The 27,779-nt window shown below is 45.6% G+C and overlaps 1 protein-coding gene across 3 annotated transcripts in view; it reads right to left on the reverse strand.

Annotated features, from left to right (window-relative positions):
* LOC137384674 (solute carrier organic anion transporter family member 1C1-like) overlaps positions 1-27,779 on the reverse strand; it is an 87,521-nt gene that overhangs the window by 18,533 nt on the left and 41,209 nt on the right. For 2 of the 3 annotated variants that reach the window (XM_068058926.1, XM_068058927.1), the window contains exon 12: positions 18,787-18,965. The exons of the other annotated variant lie outside the window; for it this stretch is intronic. In XM_068058926.1, coding sequence (XP_067915027.1) covers positions 18,787-18,965 — 179 coding nt within the window. The remainder of the gene's footprint in view (positions 1-18,786; positions 18,966-27,779) is intronic. 3 annotated transcript variants of the gene reach the window in all.

Here is a 27,779-nt window from a genome sequence, read left to right on the forward strand (position 1 = left end):
ACGATTAGAAGAGAGGAAACTTGAATTAGAATTCCGAGAGAGAAAGAGTAGAGAGTGTCAAGAATGGGAAAAAGAAAGGGAAAAAGAAAGGGAAGAAAGGGAAAAAGAGCAAAATTTCCAGAAGGAAAAGGAGGAAAGAGAGTTAAGGCAGCTAGAACTAACCCCCAGTGAAAGCACAGCTAGTGAGGGAGCTACCCCTAGCTCAGGACCAAGTGCTGAGCTTTTAAAGATCTCCCAGTTGATTCCAAAGTTCAATGAGGGGGATGTGGAAGCATTTTTTGTCACTATTGAAAAGCTTGCAAGACAGCTGAGATGGCCAGCCAAAAGCTGGATGTTGTTGTTACAAAGCAAGCTAACAGGAAAAGCCCATGACATTTATTCACTGTTGTCAAATGAAAGTTCATCAGATTATGAGATGACTAAAAATGCTATCCTATGGGCATATGAGCTAGTACCAGAAGAGTACTGCCAGAAATTCCAAACCCTCCAGAAGCAGCCTGACCAAACTTACCTTGAGTTTGAAAGAGTTAAGCAGCTTGTTTTTGACCAGTGGATAAGGGCACTTAGGAAACAGCCCACATATGAACCTTCTCGAGGAATTTAAAACTCACTTCCGCTATCTATTAAAACCCACATAGAGGAACAAAAGTTTCAAAGAGCCAGGCAAGACTCAGTCCTGGCTGATGAATTCACCCTTGTACACAAATCCTTACCCCACCGGAAACACTTCCCAAGTCACCCTCACAACCCCGAAAAGGATAAAAGGTGGGAGGCTGATAGGAGCCCGAGTAGCCCTGGGCGAGAAAGGAGAGCTGGACACACAGAGGACCCTCCTCAAGCCAAAAAAGACAGTTCTGAGAGCAGGAATGAGACCTGAAGACCTGTGTGTTTCCACTGTAACAAGGCAGGTCACCTCTGAGCTGACTGCTGGAAATTACAGGGAAAACCTGTAGGATTATTCAGGGGCACACTGGACCAGTGCAGGAGAAGGTGCCCTGCTGGAAAGCACAGCAGAACAGGCTGTGGCTTTAATTGCAGCAGTAAGACCCAGTAAACATACTGCTCTGGGTGCACGAAAATGTAACAAAATCCCTGAAGGTTATCAGGATTTTGTATCCCAAGGAAACGTAACCCCATACCCCTCAAATGAGGCAAGCAAGCCCATCATCATACTCAGGGATACAGGGGCCACCCAAACACTTCTGCTGGGTAAAGGTATGACCTATCCCACAGAGAGTGCAGTGAATGCTAAAGTCTTAGTCAATGGTACCTTTATAATGGGTGCACCTGGAGTGTGACCTAGTTTCAGGACCAGTAACTGTGCGGATTATCCCTAGTTTACCTGTGAATGGGATCGACCTGCCCCTGGGTAATGATCTGACAGGGAAAAGGTGGTAGCTTCCCCAGTAGTTTTAGAGAGACCGAAAGAGGACAGGGAGACAGAACAGTTACAGGAAAAGGTCCCTGGCATTTTTCTTGACTGTGTGGTGACCCGGTCTGTGGCGAAACAAGCTCCATCAGAGGAAGCTGAACTGGCAGTTCAGACAGATGACCCTACTGACTGGTTATCTGAAACCCTCTTTGGGAAGTTAGAGGACCCAAAGGATGGGTTAGACAGATCTTCCCTAAGTGAGGCTTAGCAACTGACCCAGTATTAAGGAAGTTAGCACAGACTGCACAAACCAAAACTGAAGCAGAGGGAGTCCCTGAGTGCTACTATGTAAAGAATGAGGTGCTGATGAGGAAGTGGAGACCCCCTCACAGATCTGCGGATGAACAGTGGACAATGGTTCACCAGATAGTGGTGCCACTGAGGTACCGTAAAGGAATACTAAGTATGGCCCACGAATATCCAATGGCTGGACTGTTGGTGTATGAAAATCCAAAGCCCGTGCAAGACAACGTTTTGACTGGCCAAAACTTCACAAAGATGTGGTGAAGTTCTGTAAAACTTACCACAAGTGCCAGGTTGTGGGGAAGCCCCAACCTGCAATAAAACCTGTGCCCCTAATTCCCATATCAGCTTTTGGGGAACTCTTCAGCAGTGTGCTGGTGGACTGTGTGGGATCCCTGCCAAAAACAAACGGGGACAGACAAGCACAGGTCTGTCAGATAGTTAGGGAGGAAGGGGACGAAAAGGACAGTGAGGACAGGTTAAAGGAGGGCTGGGAGGATTCCAAAATGAAGCCTCCTACTGTCCGGTTAGCCAACCCTGAAATGTTGGAAAAATTAAACCCCAAACCTTCCTACGTAAATGCAGGCAAAAGAGGCATTCTACCAAGGTTGCTAACAGCATTTACAGAAACATGTAGGGACAAGGAAAGTTCCCAAAAAGGCAAATCAACAGTGAGGGTGATGCCTCACTTAGTCAAGGTCCTGCAGCGGAGTGCATTGAAAGCTGGACAGACACTTGCAAGCAGGAATATCCCAGAGGACATGGGGCAGATTAGCAAAGAGACCCTCCCCACAGTAAAGGAAAAAGGGAAACAAAAATGCTGTAAAGTAAACAGCACTTGTGTGACTCATATGAAAACAAAAACTGAGGTCAGGGTGGATCTACCCACTGACGAATCCAATGATCAGGGCCCAAACCCAAAGATAATCAAACCCAACAATTCCAATTCAGACTCCAGCAAGAACAAGGTCCCAGAGGAAATCTCAGACACCTCATGGGAGTTTGAACCAATTTATTACCCACTACCACTATAGGGAGAAAAATTATCAAGGTACAGGAAGCTGAATGATTAAAGCCACGTGTTGCAGAAACAGCAATTGAGGGGTTAAAACTTATACATACAGGAGAATTTGCCTTAAACAACAATGAAAATTTGCATACCTCAAGCATCACCAACAACCACATGTTTATTAAGATGCACATCTGCAGGGTATTACAAATTGATACGAGAGAAACTTTAACCCCATTTGACAACACACGAACATCCCAGACAAAACTCCCCAAATTTTTTTTATTTTTATTCATTCATGGGATGTGGGCGTCACTGGCTAGGCCAGCATTTATTGCCCATCCCTAGTTGCTCTTGAGAAGGTGATGGTGAGCTGCCTTCATGTGGGGTAGGTACACCCACAGTGCTGTTAGAAAGGGAGTTCCAGGATTTTGACCCAGTGACAGTGAAGGAACAGCGATATAGTTCCAAGTCAGGATGGTGTGTGGTTTGGAGGGGAACTTGCAGGTGGTGGTGTTCCCATGCATTTGCTGCCCTTGTCCTTATAGGTGGTAGAGGTTGTGGATTTGGAAGGTGCGTTGCTGCAGTGCATCTTGTAGATGGTACACACTGCTGCCACTGTGCGTCAGTGGTGGAGGGAGTGAATGTTTGTGGACGCGATGCCAATCAAGAAGGCTGCTTTGTCCTGGATGGTGTGGAGCTGGACCCTTGAAGCTGGACCCATCCAGGCAAGTGGAGAGTATTCCATCACATTCCTGACTTGTGCCTTGTAGATGGTGGACAGGCTTTGGGGAGTCAGGGGGTGAGTTACTCACTGCAAGATTCCTAGCCTCAGACCTACTCTTGTAGCCATGGTATTTATATGGCTACTCCAGTTCAATTTCTGGTCAATGGTAACCCCTAGGATGTTGATAGTGGGGGATTCAGCGATTGTAATGCCATTGAATGTCAAGGGGAGATGGTTAGATTCTCTCTTGTTGGAGATTGCTTCAGTATCTGAGGAGTCGCAAATGGCGCTGAACATTGTGCAATCATCAGCAAACATCCCCACTTCTGACCTTATGATTGAAGGAAGGTTATTGATGAAGCAGCTGAAGATGGTTGGGCCTAGGTCACTACCCTGAGGAACTCCTGCAATTATGTCCTGGAGCTGAGATGATTGACCTCCAACAACCACAACCATCTTCCTTTTTTGCTAGGTATGACTCCAACCAGCATTATTTTAAATCAGCATTGCTGTTGCAGAAAAATCCAGCTGCAGAAATTCTAAGGTTAATGAGTGAATTTGAGGAGTGAGTGAGTGAGAATGAATGTGTTTTTCCTTCTTTTTCTTTTCCCCCCTGTAATGAAATGTTCCTATCATCACATTTCATTTCGCATGGTACAGAGGTGTCAAGAAAACCCGATATGCCAAATGAGAAATAGTAATTTCATTTGTTGGAAACTTACGTTAGACTTTTACTGGAGAAAATCTTGCAATTCACTTTTTAAAAAAAGTGACAACCAAGATGGCCACCGCAATTTGCTTCTGAAACACCTTTTCATATTCTAAAGATCCACCCGGAGCCAAAAGGTTGCACAGCATGGACCCAGGACAATGGCTTTCTTTAAGTGATTGAATTACCTAAAATGGCTTCATTAACATGGCAGTCAAGGCAATCCTAACATATTAACTTTGAAAAAGCAAACCCCTTCCAAGTGTAAATTGGCATCCTGGGGCATATGGAGCCAATTCCAAAGCTTGAATTTCATTAGAAGGTTCCAGAAAACCTGAAACAGCCATGTGAGCATTTGTCCATCTTGGGCGAAGCTGGTTTTGCTTCCTTTGGATAAAGAGAAAAGCAGTAATTGAGTGTGCAGCAGCAGAGAAGGCTGTGGGCTTCCCTTACTCTCTCCCCAGAAAACAGCACGTTTGAAAACTGTCTGCGACTGTGGACCCTCCAAGCCTACAGACTGCTACAGCCAGAGACCAGGGGAAGAAAGCCAACTACAATTCTGCCTTCAAGAAAACCCTGAGCAAAGCAGGCCAGCCAAAGTACACTTTGACCAACCAATGACTTCAAGAGTACAACTCCAGCCAAGCAATCACCGAATCATCCAACCTCAAACTGTGTAACTAACTTTTATTTATTCTGGACTTTAATTCAACCAAAAACCCTACTTTCCACTTTGTAATCTATTTCTGGGTTGTGGTTCTTGTGTGAATGTGTGCGTGAATACGTAACGTATTTGTTATTATTTTTAAATTGGGTTAGCATGTTAAGTATAATAAACTTACCTCTTTCTTGTTTAAACTCAAGTAACCTGTCTGATTGTTTCTTCCATGATCACAGTAAAGGTAAAAGGTAAAACACTCACAGAGGTGGTAAGCACAACCACTGTTTAGAAAGGAATAAACCATATTGCGGTCAAATAGAGGAAGGGCAAGAGGGGCGACTGTGACCCTCTCCTCACTCGGCAATAACAATTTTTAAAATACTTCTATGTGTAAAGATGTTCTTAATTTTATTTATCTTTAATATATGCATTCAACAAGTAAGAATGCAGTTTTAATGTTGATCGGGTTGTTGCTTGCTGTGGGAATATATATGAACCAGGATACCGTGAGAACAATAATTACACAGAATATTGCAGAACAGTTAGAATCATAGTGACATAGAAAGTTTAAGGCACAGAAAGAGGCCACTTGGCCCATCGTGTCTGTGCCAGCCAAAGAATGATCCACCCATTCTAATCCCACCTTCCAGCATTTGGTCCATAGCCCTGCAGATTACGGCACTTGAGGTGCATATCCAGACTCCTTTTGAATGAGTTGAAGGTTTCCGCCTCAACTACCCTTTCAGGCAGTGAGTTCCAGACCCCCTACACCCTCTGGCTGAAAAAACTTTTCCTCATCTCCCCTCTAATTTTTCTACCAATCACTTTATATCTATGCCCCCCTCGTCACTGACCTCTCTGCTAAGATGAATAGGCCCTACACCTCCACTCTATCCAGGCCCCTCAGAATTTAGCACATTTCAGTCAGATCTCCCCTCAGCCTTCTCTGTTCCAAGGAGAACAACCCCTGCCTATCCAATCTTTCCTCATAGTTGCATTTTTCCAGTCCTGGCAACATCCTCGTAAATCTCCTCTTTACCCTCTCTAGTGCAATTACATTATTTTTGTAATGAGGTGACCAGAACTGCACACTGTACTCAAGTTGTGGCCTAACCAATGAGTTATACAATGAGTTATATTCTATACCTCGGCTAATAAAGGTAAGGATTCCATCTGCCTTCTTAACGACCTTATCGACCTGTCCTGCTACCTTCAGGGATCTGTGGACATTCACTCCAAAGTCCCTCACTTCCTCTACACTTCTCAGTATTTTCCCATTAATCGTGTATTCCTTTGCCTTGTTTCACCTCACACTTCTCCAGGTTGAATTCCATTTGCCACTTTTCTGCCCATCTGACCAGACCATCAATATCTTCCTGCAGCCTACAGATATCCTCCTCGCTATCTACCACACGGCCAATCTTTGTCATCTGAAAACTTCTTGATCATCCCCCCTACATTTACGTCCAAATCTTTAATATACACCGCAAAAAGCAGGGGACCCAGTACTGAGCCCTGCGGAACACCACTGGAAACAGCTCTCCAGTCGCTAAAACAACCCTTGGGTTCCTGCCACTGAGCCAATTTTGTATACACCTTGCTGCATTTCTCTGCATCCCATGGGATTTTATTTTTTAACCAGTCTGCCATGTGCCAAAACCCTTGCTAAAATCCACGTAGACCACATCAACTGCACCAACCTAATCAACTTCCTTGTTACTTCGTCAAAAAATTCAATTAAGTTGGTCAAACAAGATCTTCCCTTATCCTGTCTCCCAGAATAGATTCCAATAATTTGCCCACTACTGAGGTTTAACTGACTGGCCTCTAATTATTCAGTCTATCCCTTGCTCTCTTTTTAAACAGAGACACAACATTAGCAGTTCTCCAATCCTCCTGCACCACACCTGTATCCAGTGAGGATTGGAAAATGATGGTCAGATCTTCGGCTATTTCCTCTCTTGCTTCTATTAATAGCCTGGGCTACATTTCATCTGGCCCTGGTGATTTATCAATTTTCAAGTATGATAATCCCATTAATACTTTCTGTCTCCCGATGTTTATCACATCTGTCATGCAGACTCCTACCTGCCAAGAATGCTGCCTTGACATCAAGGCAGCATTTGACCGAGTATGGCGTCAAGGAGCCCTAGCAAAACTAAAGTCAATGGTAATCAGGGGGAAAATTCTCCGCTGGTTGGAATCATACCGGTGCAAAGGAAGATGGTTGTGGCTGTTGGAGGTTAATCATCTGAGCTCCAGGACATCACTGCAGGAGTTCCTCAGGGTAGTGTCCTAGGCCCAACCATCTTCAGCTGCTTCATCAATGACCTTCCTTCAATCATAAGGTCAGAAGAGGGGATGGGATGTTGGCTGATGATTGCACAATGTTCAGTACCATGCGCAACTCCTCAGATACTGAAGCAGTCCACATAGCAATGCAGTAAGACTTGGACAATATCCAGGCTTCTGCTGATAAGTGGCAAGTAACATTCATGCCACACAAGTGCCAGGCAATGGCCATCTCCAACAAAAGAGAATCTAACCATTTCCCCTTGACATTCAATGGCATTACCGTCGCTGAATCCCCCACTATCAACATCCTAGGGGCTACCATTGACCAGAATCTGAACTGGAGTAGCCATATAAATATCATGGCTACAAGAGCAGGTCAGAGGCTAGGAATCCTGAGGCGAGTAACTCACCTCCTGACTCCCCAAAACCTGTCCACCATCTACAAGGCACAAGTCAGAAGTGTGATGGAATATTCTCCACTTGCCTAGATGGGTCCAGCTCCAAGAACACTCAAGAAGCTTGACACCATCCAGGACAAAGGAGCCCGCTTGATTGGCACCCCATCCACAAACATTCACTCCCTCCACCACCGACGCACAGTGGCAGCAGTGTGTACCATCTACAAGATGCACTGCAGCAACACACTAAGGGTCCTTAGACAGCACCTTCCAAACCCGCAACCTCTACCAACTAGAAGGGCGAGGGCAGGCTGTTGGAATTGAGAAGGCAGTGTGCAACTGAAGCTGAAACAAGCAAGTCTCTCGCCTGGCTGTCTCTCTCTCTCTCTTGCTTTCTCCCAAGCCATTGGACCCATGAAAGACACGTAAACCTCAAGACAGAAAAAACTGCTACATTGGAACAAGTTGAAGCGTGAACTGGGCCCCAACGAATTGCAAGACTTACAACCAAGGACTCCACATTGGAATTAAAGGATTGTAACTTTAGGGGTGGCACAGTGGTGCAGTGGTTAGCACCACAGCCTCACAGCTCCAGGGACCCGGGTTCAATTCTGGGTACTGTCTGAGCGGAGTTTGCAAGTTCTCCTGTGACCTCGTGGGTTTTCACCGGGTGCTCCGGTTTCCTCCCACTGCCAAAGACTTGCAGGTGATAGGTAAATTGGCCATTGTAAATTTCCCCTAGTGGTGGTAGGGAATATGGGATTACTGTAGGGTTAGTATAAATGGGTGGTTCTTGGTCAGCACAGACTCGGTGGGCCAAAGGGCCTGTTTCAGTGCTGTATCTCTAAATAAAATGAACTACCAGATATTGTCTCAAACTTTTCCCCTTTATCCCTTCTACTTTTTCTGTCTCTATCTGCATGTGTGTTTATTGCGAATGCATGCTAGCCTGGTCGCGTTGCATATTTGTAGTTGTTAATTGGATTAGAGTTTAAGGTTAATAAACTTCTACCTTTCTTTTTTAAATCTAAGGAAACCTGTTTGATTTCTTTGCCTTTCAATTGGAGCAGTGAACAAGGATTCACTGAGGGGGAGCTAAAAACATGGTGTTTTAAAATTAAACCCTGTTACAGTTAAACCAGGCAAAGGCTCGAGGGAACCCCTAGACTCCTCCTACCTGGTCGTAACACATCCAATACTTCACACTCCTCCTCCTTAACTACAATATCTGCATCGTTCCCCTCTTTTGTGAAGAAAGACGCAAAGTATACATGAAGAACCGTACCAACATCTTTCCCCCCTACTTTTATGGGCCCTACTCTCTCCTTAGTTATCCTCTTACTCTTAATGTATTGATGAAACATCTTTGGGTTCTCCTTGATTTTACTTGCCAATATTCTTTCATGCCCTCTCTTTGCTTTCGTAATTTCCGTGAGAACATGTTTACTCTGAACCCCTTGAATCTCCCCTCTGAATGCCTCCCACTACTCTGACACTGATTTACCTTCAAGTAGCTGTTTCCAGTCCACTTTCGCTAAATCACTCCTCAGTTTAGGAAAATTGGCCTTGCCCCAATTGACAACTCTAACTCCTGTTCTATCTCTGTCCTTTTCCATAATTATGTTAAAACTGACAGAAGCAATGGCAGACATTTAAGGGAATATTTGAGGATACTTAGAATAAGTATATTCCCACTATAAAGAAAAATTCTAAGGGGAGGATCCACCATCTGTGGTTAACTAAAGAAGTTAAGGAAAGCATCAAACTTAAGGAAAAGGCATATAACTGCACAAAGATGAGTGGCAGTTCAGACGATTGATCAGAATATAAAGAACAGCAGAAAGAAAACAGGAGAAAGAAATTAGAATATGAGAGGAAGTTAGCTAGAAATGTAAAAACGGATAGCAAGAATTTCTACAGGTATTTAAAAAAGAGAAGAGTAAGTAAAGTGAATGTTGGTCCTCTAGAGAGTGAGAATGGGGAGCTAATAGTAGATAATAAGGTAATGGCGGATGAAAGGAACAAATATTTTGCTTCTGTTTTCACTATCAAGGATACAAAAAACATTCCGGCAATAGCTGTAAATCAGGAGGTGGAAGGAAGAGAGGAACTTAGTAAAATTACAATCACCAGGGAAGTGGTACTGAGAAAACTGATGGAGCTGTGGGCTGACAAGTCTTCGGGTCCTGATGGACTTCATCCTTGGGTCTTAAAAGAGGTGGCTAATGAGGTAGTAGATGCGTTGGTGTTAATTTTTCAAAATTCGCTAAATTCTGGAAAGGTTCCATCAGACTGGAAAGTAGCAAATATAACCGCTCTATTCAAGAAGTAGGGGGGCAGAAAACAGATAACTATAGGCCAGTTAGCTTGACGTCTGTCGTGGGGAAGTTGTTAGAATCGATCGTTAAGGAGGTTGTATCTGGAAACTTAGAAAAACTCAAGGTAACTGGGAATAGTCAGCATGGTTTTGTGAAAGGGAAATCATGTTTAACCAATTTGTTGGAGTTCTTTGAAGGAGTGACATGTGCTGTGGATAAAGGGGAGCCCATTGACACTGTACTTGGATTTCCAGAAGGCATTTGACAAGGTGCCACATAAAAGGTTATTGTGCAAAGTAGGAGCTCATGGTGTAGGGGGTAACATATTAGCATGGATAGAAGTTTGGCTGGCTGGCAGAAAACAGAGTGTATGCATAAATGGATCCTTTTCTGATTGGCAGGATGTGATGAGTGGAGTCCCACAGGGGTCTGTGCTGGGGCCTAAACCTTTTACAATTTATATCAATGACTTAGATGAGGGGAGTGATGGCATGGTAGCTAAATTTGCAGATGACACAAAGATAGGTGGGAATGTATGTTGTGAAGAGGACATAAGGAGCTTTCAGACTGATACAGATAGGTTGAGTAAGTGGGCAAAAATCTAGCAGATGGAGTATAATGTGGGAAAATGCAAAGTTGTTCACTTTGGCAGGAAGAATAAAAATGCAGAGTATTACTTAAACGGAGAACAACTGCAAAATTCCGAGGTACAGAGGGATCTAGGTGTTCTAGTGCAGGAGTCACAAAAAGTTAGTATGCAGGTACAGCAAGTAATAAAGAAGGCTAATGGAATGCTATCCTTTATTACGAGAGGAATTGAAAATAAAGTTAGGATGTTATGCTTCAGTTATACAGGGTATTGGTGAGACTACATCTCGAACACAGTGTGCAGTTTTGGTCTCCTTATTTAAGGATGGATGTAAATGTATTGGAGGCGGTTCAGAGGAGGTTTACTAGATTGATAACTGGAATGAGCGGGTTGTTTTATGAGGAAAGGTTGGACAGACTGGGCTTGTTTTCACTGGAGTTTAGAAGAGTGAAGGGAGACTTGATTGAAGTTTATAAGATCCTGAACAGTCTTGACAAAGTGGATGTGGAGAGGATGGAGAGGGTGAGTTCAGAACTACAGGGCACTGTTTTAAAACTAGGGCACACCCTTTTGGAACAGAGATGAAGAGAAATTTTTTCTCTCAGAGGGTCGTGCGACTTTGGAATTCTTTGCCTCAGAAGGTGGTCGAGGCAGGAACATTGCATATTTTTAAGGTGGAGGTAGATAGATTCTTGTTAGGCCAGGAAATCAAGGGGTATCAGGGGGAGATGGGAGTGTGGAATTCGAAACACAACAGATCAGCCATGATCTTATTGAATGGCGGAGCGGGCTCGAGGGGCCGAATGGCCTACTTCTGCTCCTAATTCGTCTGTTCATATGATGGTATGATCACTACCACCAAAATGTTCTCCCACTGCCACTCCTTCCACCTGCCCATCTTCATTACCTAAAACTAAGACTAAGACTGTGCCCTCTCTTGTTGGACTTGCTATGTACTGGGCAAAAAAGTTGTCCTGAATGCACCTCATGAATTCTGCTCCCTCAATTCCTTTCACACTAAAACTACCCCAGTTAATATTGGGGTAGTTAAAATCCCTACTATTACTGCCCAATTGTTCTTGCACTTCTCAGAGATTTGTCTACATATCTGCTCTCCTATCTCCCTCTGACTGTTTGGGGGTCTATAGTACACTCCCAGCATTGTGATTGCCCCTTTTTTGTTCCTTAGCTCAATCCATATGGCTTTATTTGATGAACCTTCCAAAATATCATCCCTCCTCACAGCTGTAATAGTTTCCTTGCCTAAAATTGCTACTCCCCCTCCTTTCTTATTCACCTCCCTCTTGGGCCAACCATCAAGAAGATCGCCCCCCTCAAATCTAAATCGGGGGACATAATCACTGACCAACGCAAACAGATGGACCGCTGGGTTGAGCACTACCTAGAACTGTACTCCAGGGAGAATGCTGTCACTGAGACTGCCCTCAATGCAGCCCAGCCTCTACCAGTCATGGATGAGCTGGACATACAGCCAACCAAATCGGAACTCAGTGATGCCATTGATTCTCTAGCCAGCGGAAAAGCCCCTGGGAAGGACAGCATTACCCCTGAAATAATCAAGAGTGCCAAGCCTGCTATACTCTCAGCACTACATGAACTGCTATGCCTGTGCTGGGACGAGGGAGCAGTACCCCAGGACATGCGCGATGCCAATATCATCACCCTCTAAAAAAACAAAGGTGACCGCGGTGACTGCAACAACTACCGTGGAATCTCCCTGCTCAGCATAGTGGGGAAAGTCTTTGCTCGAGTCGCTCTGAACAGGCTCCAGAAGCTGGCCGAGCGCGTCTACCCTGAGGCACAGTGTGGCTTTCGTGCAGAGAGATCGACCATTGACATGCTGTTCTCCCTTTGTCAGATACAGGAGAAATGCCGTGAACAACAGATGCCCCTCTACATTGCTTTCATTGATCTCACCAAAGCCTTTGACCTCGTCAGCAGACGTGGTCTCTTCAGACTACTAGAAAAGATCGGATGTCCACCAAAGCTACTAAGTATCATCACCTCATTCCATGACAATATGAAAGGCACAATTCAACATGGTGGCTCCTCATCAGAGCCCTTTCCTATCCTGAGTGGTGTGAAACAGGGCTGTGTTCTCGCACCCACACTTTTTGGGATTTTCTTCTCCCTGCTGCTTTCACATGCGTTCAAATCCTCTGAAGAAGGAATTTTCCTCCACACAAGATCAGGGGGCAGGTTGTTCAACCTTGCCCGTCTAAGAGCGAAGTCCAAAGTACGGAAAGTCCTCATCAGAGAACTCCTCTTTGCTGACGATGCTGCTTTAACATCTCACACTGAAGAGTGCCTGCAGAGTCTCATCGACAGGTTTGCGTCTGCCTGCAATGAATTTGGCCTAACCATCAGCCTCAAGAAAACGAACATCATGGGGCAGGACGTCAGAAATGCTCCATCCATCAATATTGGCGACCACGCTCTGGAAGTGGTTCAAGAGTTCACCTACCTAGGCTCAACTATCACCAGTAACCTGTCTCTAGATGCAGAAATCAACAAGCGCATGGGTAAGGCTTCCACTGCTATGTCCAGACTGGCCAAGAGAGTGTGGGAAAATGGCGCACTGACACGGAACACAAAAGTCCGAGTGTATCAGGCCTGTGTCCTCAGTACCTTGCTCTACGGCAGCGAGGCCTGGACAACGTATGCCAGCCAAGAGCGACGTCTCAATTCATTCCATCTTCGCTGCCTTCGGAGAATACTTGGCATCAGGTGGCAGGACTATATCTCCAACACAGAAGTCCTTGAAGCGGCCAACACCCCCAGCTTATACACACTACTGAGTCAGCGGCGCTTGAGATGGCTTGGCCATGTGAGCCGCATGGAAGATGGCAGGATCCCCAAAGACACATTGTACAGCGAGCTTGCCACTGGTATCAGACCCACCGGCCGTCCATGTCTCCGCTATAAAGACGTCTGCAAACGCGACATGAAATCGTGTGACATTGATCACAAGTCGTGGGAGTCAGTTGCCAGCATTCGCCAGAGCTGGCGGGCAGCCGTAAAGACAGGGCTAAATTGTGGCGAGTCGAAGAGACTTAGTAGTTGGCAGGAAAAAAGACAGAGGCGCAAGGGGAGAGCCAACTGTGCAACAGCCCCGACAAACAAATTTCTCTGCAGCACCTGTGGAAGAGCCTGTCACTCCAGAATTGGCCTTTATAGCCACTCCAGGCGCTGCTTCACAAACTACTGACCACCTCCAGGCGCGTATCCATTGTCTCTCGAGATAAGGAGGCCCAAAAGAATTGCGTCTAAAAACTCTTTAACCAGGGACGTTGAGCTGCCAGTCCTGTCCCTCCTTAAGCCATGTTTCTGTAATAGCTATGATATCATATTGCCATGTATCTATCTATGCCCTCAGCCCATCTGCTTTATTTCCTATACTTGCATTGAAATAGATACCCTTGAGCACTGCCAAACTCTTTATTTATTTTCTAATCTTTGTTTCCTCTGTCTTCCAGGCTCATCAATTAATTTTCTGCCTTCCATTTTCATTTCTGATTTTGTCCCAGCTGAGTCTACCCTCAGGTCCCAACCCCCCTGCCAAACTAGTTTAAACCCTCCCCAACAGCACCAGCAAAATATCCCGCAAGGAACTCAGTCTCGGCTCTGTTCAGGTGCAAACCGTCCGACCTGTACAGGTCCCATCTCTCCGAGAGCCAGATCCAATGTCCCAGGAATTTAAAGCCCTCCCTCCAGTACCATCTTTCCAGTCACACACTCATCTGTCTTACCTTTCTATTTTTATACTCACTTGTGCGTGGCACTAGGAGTAATCCAGAGATGACTACTTTCGAGGTCCTGCTTGCTAATATCTTACCTAGCTCCCTAAATTCTGACTGCAGGACCACATCCCTCTTTGAACCTCTGTTGTTGATTCCAATGTGGACTCTTCCAAAATGTACTCTGGGTGGGGGACTTCAATGTCCATCATCATGAGTGGCTCAGTAGCACCACTACTGACCGAGCTGGCCGAGTCCTAAAGGACATGGCTGCTAGACTGGGTCTGCGGCAGGTGGTGGGGGAACCAACACGAGGGAACAACATACTCGACCTCGTCCTCACCAATCTGCCTGCCGCAGATGCATCTGTCCATGACAGTATTGGTAGGAGTGACCACAGTCCTTGTGGAGACGAAGTCCCGCCTTCACATTGAGGATACCCTCCATCGTGTTGTGTGGCACTATCACCGTGCTAAATGGGATAGATTTCGAACGGATCTAGCAATGCAAAACTGGGAATCCATGAGGCGCTGTGGGCCATCAGCAGCAGCAGAATTGTACTCAACCACAATCTGTAACCTCATGGCCCGCATATCCCCCACTCTACCATTACCATCAAGCCAGGAGACCAACCCTGGTTCAATGAAGAGTGCAGGAGGGCATGCCAGGAGCAGCACCAGGCATACCTCAAAATGAGGTGTCAACCTGGTGAAGCTACAACCCAGGACTACTTGCATGCCAAACTGCGTAAGCAGCATGCGATAAACAGAGCTAAGCGATCCCATAACCAACGGATCAGATCTAAGCTCCGCAGTCCTGCCACATCCAGCCATGAATGGTGGTGAACAGTTAAACAACTAACTGGAGGAGGTGGCTCCACAAATATCCCCATCCTCAATGACGGGGGAGCCCAGCACATCAGTGCGAAAGATAAGGCTGAAGCATTTGCAACAATCTTCAGCCAGAAGTGCCGAGTTCATGATCCATCTCGGCCTCCTCCTGAAGTCCCCAGCATCACAGATGCCAAACTTCAACCAATTCGATTCACTCCACGTGATATCAAGAAACGACTGAAGGCACTGGATACTGCAAAAGCTATGGGGCCTGACAACATTCTGGCAATAGTACTGAAGACCTGTGCTCCAGAACTTGCCGCGCCCCTAGCCAAGCTGTTCCAGTACAGCTACAACACTGGCATCTACCCTGCAATGTGGAAAATTGCCCAGGTATGTCCTGTACACAAAAAGCAGGACAAGTCCAACCCGGCCAACTACCACCCCATTAGCCTACTCTCAATCATCAGTAAGTGATGGAAGGTGTCATCAACAGTGCCATCAAGCAGCACTTGCTTAGCAACAACCTGCTCAGTGATGCTCAGTTTGGGTTCCGCCAGGGCCACTCAGCTCCTGACCTCATTACAGCCTTGGTTCAAACATGGACAAAAGAGCTGAACTCAAGAGGTGAGGTGAGAGTGATTGCCCTTGACATCAAGGCAGCATTTGACCGAGTATGGCATCAAGGAACCCTAGCAAAACTGAGGTCAATGGGAATCAGGGGGATAACCCTCCACTGGCTGGAGTCATACCTAGCGCAAAGGAAGATGGTTGTGGTTGTTGGAAGTCAATCATCTGAGCTCCAGGACATCACTGCAGGAGTACCTCAGGGTAGTGTCCTAGGCCCAACCATCTTCAGCTGCTTCATCAATGACCTTCCTTCAATCATAAGGTCAGAAGTGGGGATGTTCGCTGATGATTGCACAATGTTCAGCACCATTCGCAACTCCTCAGATACTGAAGCAGTCCGTGTAGAAATGCAGCAAGACCTGGACAATATCCAGGCTTGGGCTGATAAGTGGCAAGTAACATTCGCGCCACACAAGTGCCAGGCAATGACCATCTCCAACAAGAGAGAATCTAACCATCTCCCCTTGACATTCAACGGCATTACCATCGCTGAATCCCCCACTATCAACATCCTAGGGGCTACCATTGACCGAAAACTGAACTGGAGTAGCCATATAAATTCCATGGCTACAAGAGCAGGTCAGAGTCTAGGAATCCTGAGGCGAGTAACTCACCTCCTGACTCTCCAAAGCCTGTCCACAATCTACAAGGCACAAGTCAGGAGTGTGATGGAATACTCTCCACTTGCCTGGATGGGTGCAGCTCCAACAACACTCAAGAAGCTCGACACCATCCAGGACAAAGCAGCCCGCTTGATTGGCACACCATCTACAAACATTCACTCCCTCCACCACCGATGCACAGTGGCAGCAGTGTGTACCATCTACAAGATGCACTGCAGCAATGCACCAAGGCTCCTTAGACAGCACCTTCCAAACCCGCGACCTCTACCAACTAGAAGGACAAGGGCAGCAAATACATGGGAACATCACCACCTGCAAGTTCCCCTCCAAGTCACACACCATCCTGACTTGGAACTATATTGCTGTTCCTTCACTGTCGCTGGGTCAAAATCCTGGAACTCCCTTCCTAACAGCACTGTGGGTGTACCTACCCCACATGGACTGCAGCGGTTCATGAAGGCAGCTCACCACCACCTTCTCAAGGGCAATTAGGGATGAGCAATAAATGCTGGCCTGGCCAGCGACGCCCACATCCCGTGAATGAATAAAAAAAATCCATGACTGATGGCTGTTCACCCTTCCCCTTCAGGATGCTCTGCAGCCGCTCAGTGACATACTTGACCCTGGCACCAGGGAGGCAACACACCATCCTGGGTTCACGTCTGCAGCCACCGAAATGCCTGTCTGTTCCCCTGACTACTGAATCACCTATCACTATGGCTCTTCCGGTCTTCCTTGTACCCCACTATGCAGCGGAACCACCAGTGGTGCCATGGACTTGGCTCTGGCTGCACATTCACAGGTGAAGCATCACTTTCCTCAGTATTCAGAACTGAATACCTGTTGGAGAGTGAGATGCACAAAGGGTTTTCTTGCACTACCTGCCAGATTATTTTTGACTGCCTGGTGGTCACCCATCCCCTCTCTCCCTGCATACTCTGAAGCTGTGGGGTGACCACATCTGTAAACATGCTATCCACGTAGCTTTCATCCTCATGAAATGCACCACAGTGTCGCCAGCTGCCGCTCAAGTTCCAAAACCCGGAGCTCAAGCTGTTGCAATTGACAACACTCCCTGTACAAATGGTTCTCCAAGATACAGGAAGCTCCTGGAGCTCCCACATAGCACAGAAGGTGCACTCTCAAGGTTGAAGCACCCCTGCCATACTTTTATTTATTAGTTGACCCTTTCCTATTGCTGAACAAAAACCTTACCAATGCTACAACACCTTAGAATGATTAATAAAACCTTACTAGTACTGATAAATCCTACTAAAAGTCAATACAGTTCAATAGTTAAAATAAACCTTACTCAAAAAGGTAATACTCACCAGCTACTCACTTGTTCCTTATTATTAATACTCAATTTGTTAAAATACATCAAAACCCATCTCTTCAACCATTTCTTTGGTTACCTATCCTGTCCACTTTTGTCCTGACTTGTATCTTCATTTGCCTATCTATGAAGTACTTTTGGGACACTCTTCATGTTAAAGGCACTCTTTAAGTACTACCTCCCATTGTTGTTACAGACAGATACAAAGGGCCCAAATTGCATATCTGCACCATAGCTAACATAGCTGCAAAGTGATCTGGGTTTTTCTAAAGAGCTGTGTAACAGGAGACCAGGACTCTGTAGGGAGTCAATCAAAATTACATCATCTCCAGCAGCCAGTGAAGTAGATGGAGTCAAGCAACAGAATTACTATAAGTGTAGCAATGCAAGTGTCAGCTACCTTGATCATTTATACTTGTATATCTAACCAAGTGCCAACTGCAGGTTCATTGGAGAGTTCAGAAAATCGTCCTTAACACTTTTTCTTTACATTGCCAGGTGCAATTGCAACCCATATCTGTCCTTGTGGCATCTGTGCATTGGATTATGCTCAGTTGCTGCTAATTTTATGGCAAAGGTTAGATTATTTCATGCTGTGGACTGAGCTACACTGCAAGCCAACATGAGATTGATCAATGAATTCAGTTGAAGTTCAAATTGAAGCATTAGAGTGGGTGAGTTTCTGCTAATATGATGTGCGTTTCTGATCGATGGAGGAAAGGAATAGCTGTAGCCCTTACATCTATTTCTCTTTACAATAAAAGATGTGTCAATCATGGCTCAGTTTGTAGTGCTGTTGCCTCTGAGTGAAACTCAAGTGCAGTTGCATTATTGGAAGTGCCGTCCTTTAGATGAGGCCTTAAACCGAGTCCCTGTCTGCATTTTCAAGTGAACTTAAAAGATCCCATGATACTAGTTTGAAGAAAAGCACACAATTTGTCCTCAATGTCCTGGCCAATATTTATCCCTCAAACAACATCACTAAGGAACAGATTATTTGAACGGTGTTGCGTTGTTGTTTCTGAGACCTTGCTATGTGCAAATTGATTGCTGTGTTTCGAACATTTCAATATGACTACACTTCAAAGAATTTATGCTATAATGGCTATAAAGCACTTGGGGACATCCTGAGGTCATGGAAGGAGCTATATAAATGCATAAATTGTTTATGGCTCTATTTGTTCAGTAATTCAAATTCCAACCATTTATCCAATAAAAGTTTTACCTCATCAGTATCTCAAACTCAGCTATGCCTCCGAATGAATAGGAGAAAGATTCAAGAACTGTTACCGCCAAGTAATATGGAAAGACTTTGTTGCAGTCATCAGCGCTTGGACACTGCCCCAGAATCGCAGAAGAATTGACAGCTGTCAAATTGGAAATACAGCTGCAGTTGTGGAACATCTGCATAGGAAAGACCCAAAGTCAAGATGTTACTGGGAGAGAAGAATGGATGAGAAATGATGATTACAATTCTTTATTGATACTTGGATTCACAATATTTTTTCGATCAAGATTTCTTAATGGTGTGGTTCTTTAAAGGGTTTATGTTCACTGTTACAACAGCTATAACTGCTTCTGGTTAGGAGTCCTTTCTGATCCAAAATGTTAAACTTACAGAAAATTCATTTGTAAATAAATTTAATTTTGGAATTAATCCTATAACTGTGGTTGCCTGAGCTGGCTGAGTCCTACTGCCAGGGCGTAACTGCCAGACTGGACTTGCAGCAGGAGGTGAGAGAACTAACACAAGGGAATAACCTACTTAACCTCGTCCTCACCAATTTACCTGTTGCAGATGCATATGTCCATAATTATATTGGTAGGAGCGACCAGCACACTGTCCCTCTGAAGGCTAAGTCACATGTTCACAATGAGGACTCCATCCATTGCATCATGTGGCACTATCACTGTAATAAGTGGGATAGATTAAGAACAGATCTAGCAGCTCAAAACTAAGCATGCATATGGTGCTGTGGGCCAGAATTTTATTCCATCACAATCTATAATCTGACAGGCATATATATTAGTCCTCCATCACCATCATGCCGGATGAACAACCTCAGTTCAATGAGGAGTGCAGAAGAGCATGCCAGGAACAGCACCAGACATACCTAAAAATGAGCTGGGCATAAAGAGCCCAGGAGAGAGAGAGAGTTCACTGAGAGCAGAGTGGGTACAAACAGCAGGAGCGGAGCAGGGATAGCTGTTGCTGCCAGTCTGTAGGTTCAGAGCCTGCCTTCGGAAAGAAAAATTGAGGTGTGACAAGTAGGCAGGCGATTGGCTGGTGAGTATCTCCTCATTATCTTATCTAAACTAGGGAATAAACTGATGTGTTTTACCTTTCTTTTTTTTAAAGTAAGGTTGATCACTACTAGTAGGTTTATTAAGTATTAATAGGGTTTATGAGTATTAATAAGGTTTACTAGCAATAGTCTTCTTTGGCCTCCTTATCTCGAGAGACAATGGATAAGCGCCTGGAGGTGGTCAGTGCTTTGTGAAGCAGCGCCTGGAGTGGCTATAAAGGCCAATTCTAGAGTGACAGGCTCTTCCACAGGTGCTGCAGAGAAAATTGTTTGTCGGGGCTGTTACACAGTTGGCTCTCCCCTTGCGCCTCTGTCTTTTTTCCTGCCAACTGCTAAGTCTCTGCGACTCGCCACACTTTAGCCCTGTCTTTATGGCTGCCCACCAGCTCTGGCGGACGCTGGCAACTGACTCCCACGACTTGTGATCAATGTCACAGGATTTCATGTCGCGTTTGCAGACGTCTTTAAAGCGGAGACATGGATGGCTGGTGGGTCTGATACCAGTGGCGAGCTCGCTGTACAATGTGTCTTTGGGGATCCTGCCATCTTCCATGCGGCTCACATGGCCAAGCCATCTCAAGCGCCGCTGACTCAGTAGTGTGCATAAGCTGGGGATGTTGGCCGCCTCGAGGACTTCTGTGTTGGAGATACGGTCCTCCCATCTGATGCCAAGTATTCTCCTGAGTCAGCGAAGATGGAATGAATTGAGACGTCGCTCTTGGCTGACATACGTTGTCCAGGCCTCGCTGCCATAGAGCAAGGTACTGAGGACACAGGCCTGATACACTTGGACTTTTGTGTTCCGTGTCAGTGCGCCATTTTCCCACACTCTCTTGACATATAGTAAAGATTATTAATAGTAGTAAAGTTTATTAGTATTGGTAAATGTTTATTAGCAGTAGTAAGGTTTATTAGTAGTAGTAAGGTTATTACCTAACAGATAAAGGATTGGGAGGGCTGCTTCAACCTCTAGAGTACACGTCCTATGTGGGAACTCCAGGATACTTCTAATATCCTGGATAAACATATATGCAGGAAGTGTTGTCAGTTACAGCAGCTTGAACTCCGTGTTTCGGAACTTGAGCAGCAGCTGGTGTTACTGCGGTGCATCCGTGAGGTTGAGAGCTTCGTGAATAATGTGTTTATCAATGTGGTCATCCTAGAGATTAAGAGTATGCAGGAAGAGAGGGAAGGGGTGACTGCCAGACAGTCAAGAAGAAACAGGCAGGTAGTGCAAGAAACCCCTGCATGCGTCTCACTCTCCGACCGGTATTCAGTGCTGAATACTGAGGCAAGTGATGATTCATCTGGGGAGTGCAGCCAGTGCCAAGGCCATGGCACCATGGGTGGCTCAGCTCTACAGGGGAGTACAAGGAAGACTGGAAGAGTGATAGTGACAAGAGATTCGATAGTCAGGCGTACAGACAGGCATTTCTGTGGCCGCAGACGTGAATCCAGGATCAGGGATAGGCACTGACATGTTGCATCATGGACATGGGACAGGGGAGGGGGTGGTATAGTGGTATTGTCACTGGACTAGTAACCCAGAGACCCAGGGTATTTCTTTGGGGACGTGGGTTCCAATCCCACCACAGCAGAAGGTGGGATTTGAATTCAATTCATAAATCTGGAATTAAAATCTAGTCTAATGATGCCCATGAAACATTGTCGATTGTTGTAAAAACCTATCTGGTTCACTAATATCCTTGAGGGAAAGAAATCGGCTGTTCTTACTTGGTCTGGCCTACATGTGACTCCAGACCCACAGCAATGTGGTTGACTCTTAAATGCCCTCTGAAATGGCCTACAACTCAGTTGTATCTAACCACTACGAAGTCAATAAAATGGAATGAAACCGGATGGATCACCCGGCATCGACCTTGGCACCGAAAACGACAACGGCAAACCCAGCCGTGTTGCCCCTGCAAAGTCCTCCTTACTAACATCTGGGGGCTTGTGCCAAAGCTGGGAGAGCTGTCCCACAGACTAGTCAAGCAGCAACCTGACATAGTCATAGTCAAGGAATCATGGCATACAGACACTGCCATCACCATCCCCGGGTACGTCCTGTTACACCAGCAGGATAGACCCAGCAGAGGTGGTGATGCAGTAGTATACAGTCTAGAGGGATTTTCTCTGGGAGTCCTCAACATCGTCTCTGGACTGCATTGTGTCTCATGGCATCAGATCAAACATGGACAAGGAAACCTCCTGCTGAGTACCACCTGCTGCCCTCCCTCAGCTGATCAGTCAATACTCCTCCATGTTGATCACCACTTGGAGGAAGCACTGAGGGTGGCTAGGTGCAGAAGGGTGGGGGACTTCAATGGCCATCACCATGAGTGGCTCAGTAGCACCACTACTGACCGAGCTGGCTGAGTCCTAAAGGACATAGCTGCTAGACTTGGTCTGCGGCAGATGGTGAGGGAACCAACAAGAGGGAAAAAGATACTTGACCTCGTCCTCACCAATCTGCCTGTCGCAGATGCATCAATCCATGACAGTATTGGTAGGAGTGACCACCGCACAGTCCTTGTGGTGACAAAGTCCCGCCTTCACAATGAGAATACCCTCCATCGTATTGTGTGGCACTACCACCATGCTAAATGGGATAGATTTCAAATAGATCGAGCAATGCAAAACTGGGCGTCCATGTGGCTCTGTGGACCATCAGCAGAATTGTACTCAACCACAGTCTGTAACCTCACGGTCTGGCATATTCACCACTCTACCATTACCATCAAGTTGGGAAATCAACCCTGGTTCAATGAAGAGTGCAGGAGGGCATGCCAGGAGCAGCACTAGGCATACCTCAAAATGAGGTGTCAACCTGGTGAAGCTACAACACAAGGCTACTTGCGTACCAAACTGCGTAAGCAGCATGCGATAGACAGAGCTAAGCAATCCCATAACAACCGGATCAGATCTAAGCTCTGCAGTCCTGCCACATCCAGCCGTGAATGGTGGTGGACAATTAAACAACTAACTGGAGAGGGTGGCTCCACAATTATCCCCATCCTCAATGATGGGGGAGCCAAGCACATCAGTGCGAAAGGTAAGGCTGAAGCGTTTGCAACAATCTTCAGCCTGAATTGCCTAGTTGATGATCCATCTTGGCCTCCACCTGAAGTCCCCAGCATCACAGATGCCAGACTGAGGCAATTCGATTCACTCCACGTGATATCAAGAAACAACTGAAAGCACTGGATCTTGCAAAGGCAATTGGCCCTGACAATATTCCGGCAATAGTACTGAAGACCTGTGCTCCAGAATTTGCCGTGCCCCTAGCTGAGCTGTTCCAGTACAGCTACAACACTGGCACCTACCCAGCAATGTGGAAAATTACCCAGGTATGTCCTGTACACAAAAAGCAGGATAAGTCCAACCCGACCAATTACCGCCCCATTAGTCCACTCTCAATCATCAGTAAAGTGATGGAAGGTGTCATCAACAGTGCTATCCAGCGGCACTTGCTTGGCAATAACCTGCTCAGTGATGCTCAGTTTGGGTTCCGCCAGGGCCACTCAGCTCCTGACCTCATTACAGCCTTGGTTCAAACATGGACAAAAGAGCTGAACTCAAGAGGTGAGGTGAGAGTGACTGCCCTTGACATCAAGGCAACATTTGACCGAGTATGGCATAGAGGAGCCCGAGCAAAACTGAAGTCAATGGGAATCAGGGGGAAAACTCTCTGCTGATTGGAGTCATACCTAGTGCAAAGGAAGACGGTTGTGGTTGTTGAAGGTCAATCGTCTCAGCTCCAGGACATCACTGCAGGAGTTCCTCAGGGTAGTGTCCTTGGCCCAACCATCTTCAGCTGCTTCATCAATGCCCTTCCGTCAATCATAAGGTCAGAAGGGTGGCACAGTGGCGCAGTGGTTAGCACCGCAGCCTCACAGCTCCAGCGACCCGGGTTCAGTTCTGGGTACTGCCTGTGCGGAGTTTGCAAGTTCTCCCTGTGTCTGCGTGGATTTCTGCCGGGTGCTCCGGTTTCCTCCCACCTCCAAAGACTTGCAGGTTGATAGGTAAATTGTCCATTGTAAATTGCCCCTCGTGTTGGTAGGTGGTAGGAGAATGGTGGAGATATGGTAGAGAATATGGGATTAATGTCGGATTAGTATAAATGGGTGGTTGTTGGTCGGCACAGACTCAGTGGGCCGAAGGGCCTGTTTCAGTGCTGTATCTCTAAATAAATAAAAATAAATAGAAGTGGGGATGTTCGCTGATGATTGCATAATGCTCAGCATCATTTGCGACTCCTCAGATATTGAAGCAGCCGGTGTCCAGATGCAGCAAGACCTAACAATATCCAGGCTTGGGCTGATAAGTGGAAAGTAACATTCGTGCCACACAAGTGTCAGGCAATGACCATCTCCAACAAGAGAGACTCTAACCATAAACGTTAACTCTGTTTCCCTCTCCACAGATGCTGCCAGACCTGCTGAGTATTTCCAGCATTTCTTGTTTTTATTTCAGATTTCCAGCATCTTGTATTTTGTTTTTATTTTAGAGAATCTAACCATCTCCTCTTGACATTCAATGGCATTACGATCGCTGAATCCTCCACGATCAACATCCGAGGGGTTACCATTGACCAGAAACTGAACTGGTGTAGCCACATATATACCGTGGTTGCAAGAGCACGTCAGAGGCTAGGAATCCTGTGGCAAGTAACTCACCTCCTGACTCCCCAAAGCCTGTCCACCATCTACAAGGCACAGGTAGGAAGAGGGATGTGGTCCTGCAGAAAGAGTTTAGTGAGCTATGTAAGAAATTAGCAAGCAGTACCTCAAAAGTAGTAATTTCTCGATTACTCCCTGTACCATGCACAAGTAAGTATAGAAATAGGAAGATCGAGCAGGTGCATGCGTGGTTGGAAAGATGGTGCAGAAGGGAGGGCTTTAGATTCCTGGGACACTGGGGTCAGTTCTGGAGAAGGTGGGACCTGTACAGGCCGGACGGGTTTCACCTGAACAGAGCTGGGACAAATTTCCTTGCGGGCCAATTTGCTAATGCTATTGGGGATGGTTTAAACTAACTTGTCAAGGATGTGGAGACAGGAGGAAATATCAGAGAAGAATACCAAGGTGCACAGAATACTGGGAGAGATAGTTATTAGGTGGGGTCAGGGTACGGGAGAAAGTAATAAAGTCTAAATCAGGGTTAATGTGCATGTTTGTGAAGGCACTGAGTGTTGCTAATAAGATTGGTGAGTTACAGGCGCAGACTGACATGTGGAAATATAATATTGTGGTTATAACAGACACCTGGCTCAAAGAAGGGCAGGACTGGGTGTTAAATATTCCTGGATACAAGGTGTTCAGGAAAGATAGGAAAGGGAAAAAAGGGGGAGGGGTGGCGGTATTGATTAAGGAGAGCATTGCAGTGCTGGAGAAAAAGGATATCCCAGAGGGGTCGAGGACAGAATCAATTTGGCTAGAGCTAAGGAACAAAAAACATGCAGTTACATTGCTCGGTGTTGTCTAAAGGCCACCAACTAGTGGGAAAGATGTGGAGGAACAAATTTGCAAGGCAATTACAGAGAGGTGCAAAAATTATAGGATAGTTATAATGGGGGACTTAAATTATCCAAACATAGACTAGAATAGTAGAAGTGTAAAGGACAGTGAGGAACAAGAGTTCCTAAAATGTGTTCAGGAAAATTTTCTACAATGGTATGTTTCTAGTCCAATGAGAAAGGAGGCACAGTTGGACCTGGTTCTTGGGGGTGAGGTGGGCCAAGTGTCACCAGGAGAGCATTTAGTGGACAGTGATCATTGTATCATTAGATTTAGGCTGAATCTGGAAAAGGACAAAGAATGATCCAGAGTGAGAATAATTAACTGGGGGAAAGTCAATTTCAGTGAGGTAAGAACAGATCTGGGATGAACAAATTTGAGTCAAAGGTTGGCAGGAAAAATGGTAGCTGAACAATGGGCTACCTTCAAAGAAGAGATAGTTCGGGCACAGTCAAGGTACATTCTCTCAAAGGTAGGGTAAACAAATCCAGAGCTCCCTGGATGACAAAAGATGTAGAGATTAAGATAAAAAAGAAAAAGTGTGCTTATGACAGATGCCAGGTAGCAAATACTATTGAGAACCAGGTTGAATATAAAAGGTCCAGAGGGGAAGTGAAAAGCAAATAAGAGAAGCAAAGAGAGAGTATGAAAAGAGACTGGCAGTTAACATAAAAGGGAATCGCAAAGTTTTCTGTAGACATATAAGTAGTAAAAGGGTGGTAAAAAGAGGAGTAGGGCCAACTGGGGACCAAAGAGGTATGTAAGATGCATAGAGGCAGAGGGCATAGCTAAGGTATTAAATGAATACTTTGCATCTGTCTTTACCAAGGAAGAAGATGCAACCCAGGCAATGGTGAAAGAAGAGGTAATTCAGACACTAGAAGGGTTTGAAATTGATAAGGAGGAGGTTTTGAATTGGCTGTCTGTACTTAAAGTGGATAAGGCACCAGGACTGGATGAGATGCATCCAAGGATACTGAGGAAAATGAGAATGGAAATTGCAGAGGAACTGGCCATCATTTTTCAGTCTTCCTTAGACTCGGGGGTGGTGCCAGAGGACTGGAAAATTGCAAACATTACACCCTTGTTCAAAAAAGGGTGTAAAGATAAGCCCAGCAATTACAGGCTAATAAGTTTAACTTCGGTGGTGGGGAAAATTCTAGAAAGAATAATTAATAGTTACATGGACAAATGTGGGTTAATTAAGGAAAGACAGCATAGATTTCTTAAGGAAAAATGAACTGTGATGAGGATAGTGTAGAACTTAAAAAGGACATAGACAAGTTGGTGGAATGGGCAGACAGGTAGCAGGGGATAGCGAGAGGATTCAAGTACAGGAGCAGGGATGTCTTGCTGCAATTATACAGGGCCTTGGTGAGGCCACACCTGGAATATTGTGTGCAGTTTTGGCCTCCTTATCTGAGGAAGGATGTTCTTGCTATAGAGGGAGTGCAGCGAAGGTTTACCAGACTGATTCCTGGGATGGTGGGACTGACGTATGAGGAGAGATTGAGTCGGTTAGGATTATATTCGCTGGAGTTCAGAAGAGTGAGGGGGGTTCTCATAGAAACCTATAAAATTCTAACAGGACTTGACAGGGTAGATGCAGGAAGGATGTTCCCGATGGTGGGGGAGTCCCGAACCAGGGCTCATAGTCTAAGGATACGGGGTAAACCTTTCAGGACTGAGATGAGGAGAAATTTCTTCACCCAGAAAGTGGTGAACCTGTGGAATTCGCTACCACAGAAAGCAGTTGAGGCCAAAACATTGTATATTTTCAAGAAGGAGTTAGATATAGCTCTTGGGTTTAAAGGGATCAAAGGATATGGGGCGAAAGCGGGAACAGGTTACTGAATTGGATGATCAGCCATGATCAAACTAAAGGGCCGAATGGCCTACTCCTGCTCCTATTTTCCATGTTTCTATGTAGATGAAGTTCAATGCGGAGAAATGTGAAGTGATTCATTTTGGTAGGAAGAACTTGGAGAGGCAATAACAAAATAAAGGGAACAATTCTAAAGGGGGTGCAGTAGCAGAGGGACCTGGGTGTATATGTGCATAAGTTATTGAAGGTGGCAGGACAGTTTGAGAGAGTGGTTAATAAAGCATACAGTATCCTGGGCTTTATTAATAGGGCCATAGACTACAAGAGCAAGGAAGTTATGTTGAACTTATGTAAGACAGTAGTTCGGCCTCAGTTGGAGTATTGCATCCAGTTCTGGGCGCTGTGCTTTCGGAAGGAAGCATTCGAGAGGATGCAGAAAAGATTCACGAGAATGATTCCAGGGATGAGGAACTTCAGTTATGAAGATAGATTGGAGAAGTTGGGACTGTTATCCTTGAAGAGAAGGCTGAGAGGAGATTTGATAGAGGCATTCAAAATCATGAGGGGT

This window comes from Heterodontus francisci, chromosome 27 (assembly GCF_036365525.1).
Source record: "Heterodontus francisci isolate sHetFra1 chromosome 27, sHetFra1.hap1, whole genome shotgun sequence".
NCBI classification, from domain to species: Eukaryota; Metazoa; Chordata; class Chondrichthyes; order Heterodontiformes; family Heterodontidae; genus Heterodontus; species Heterodontus francisci.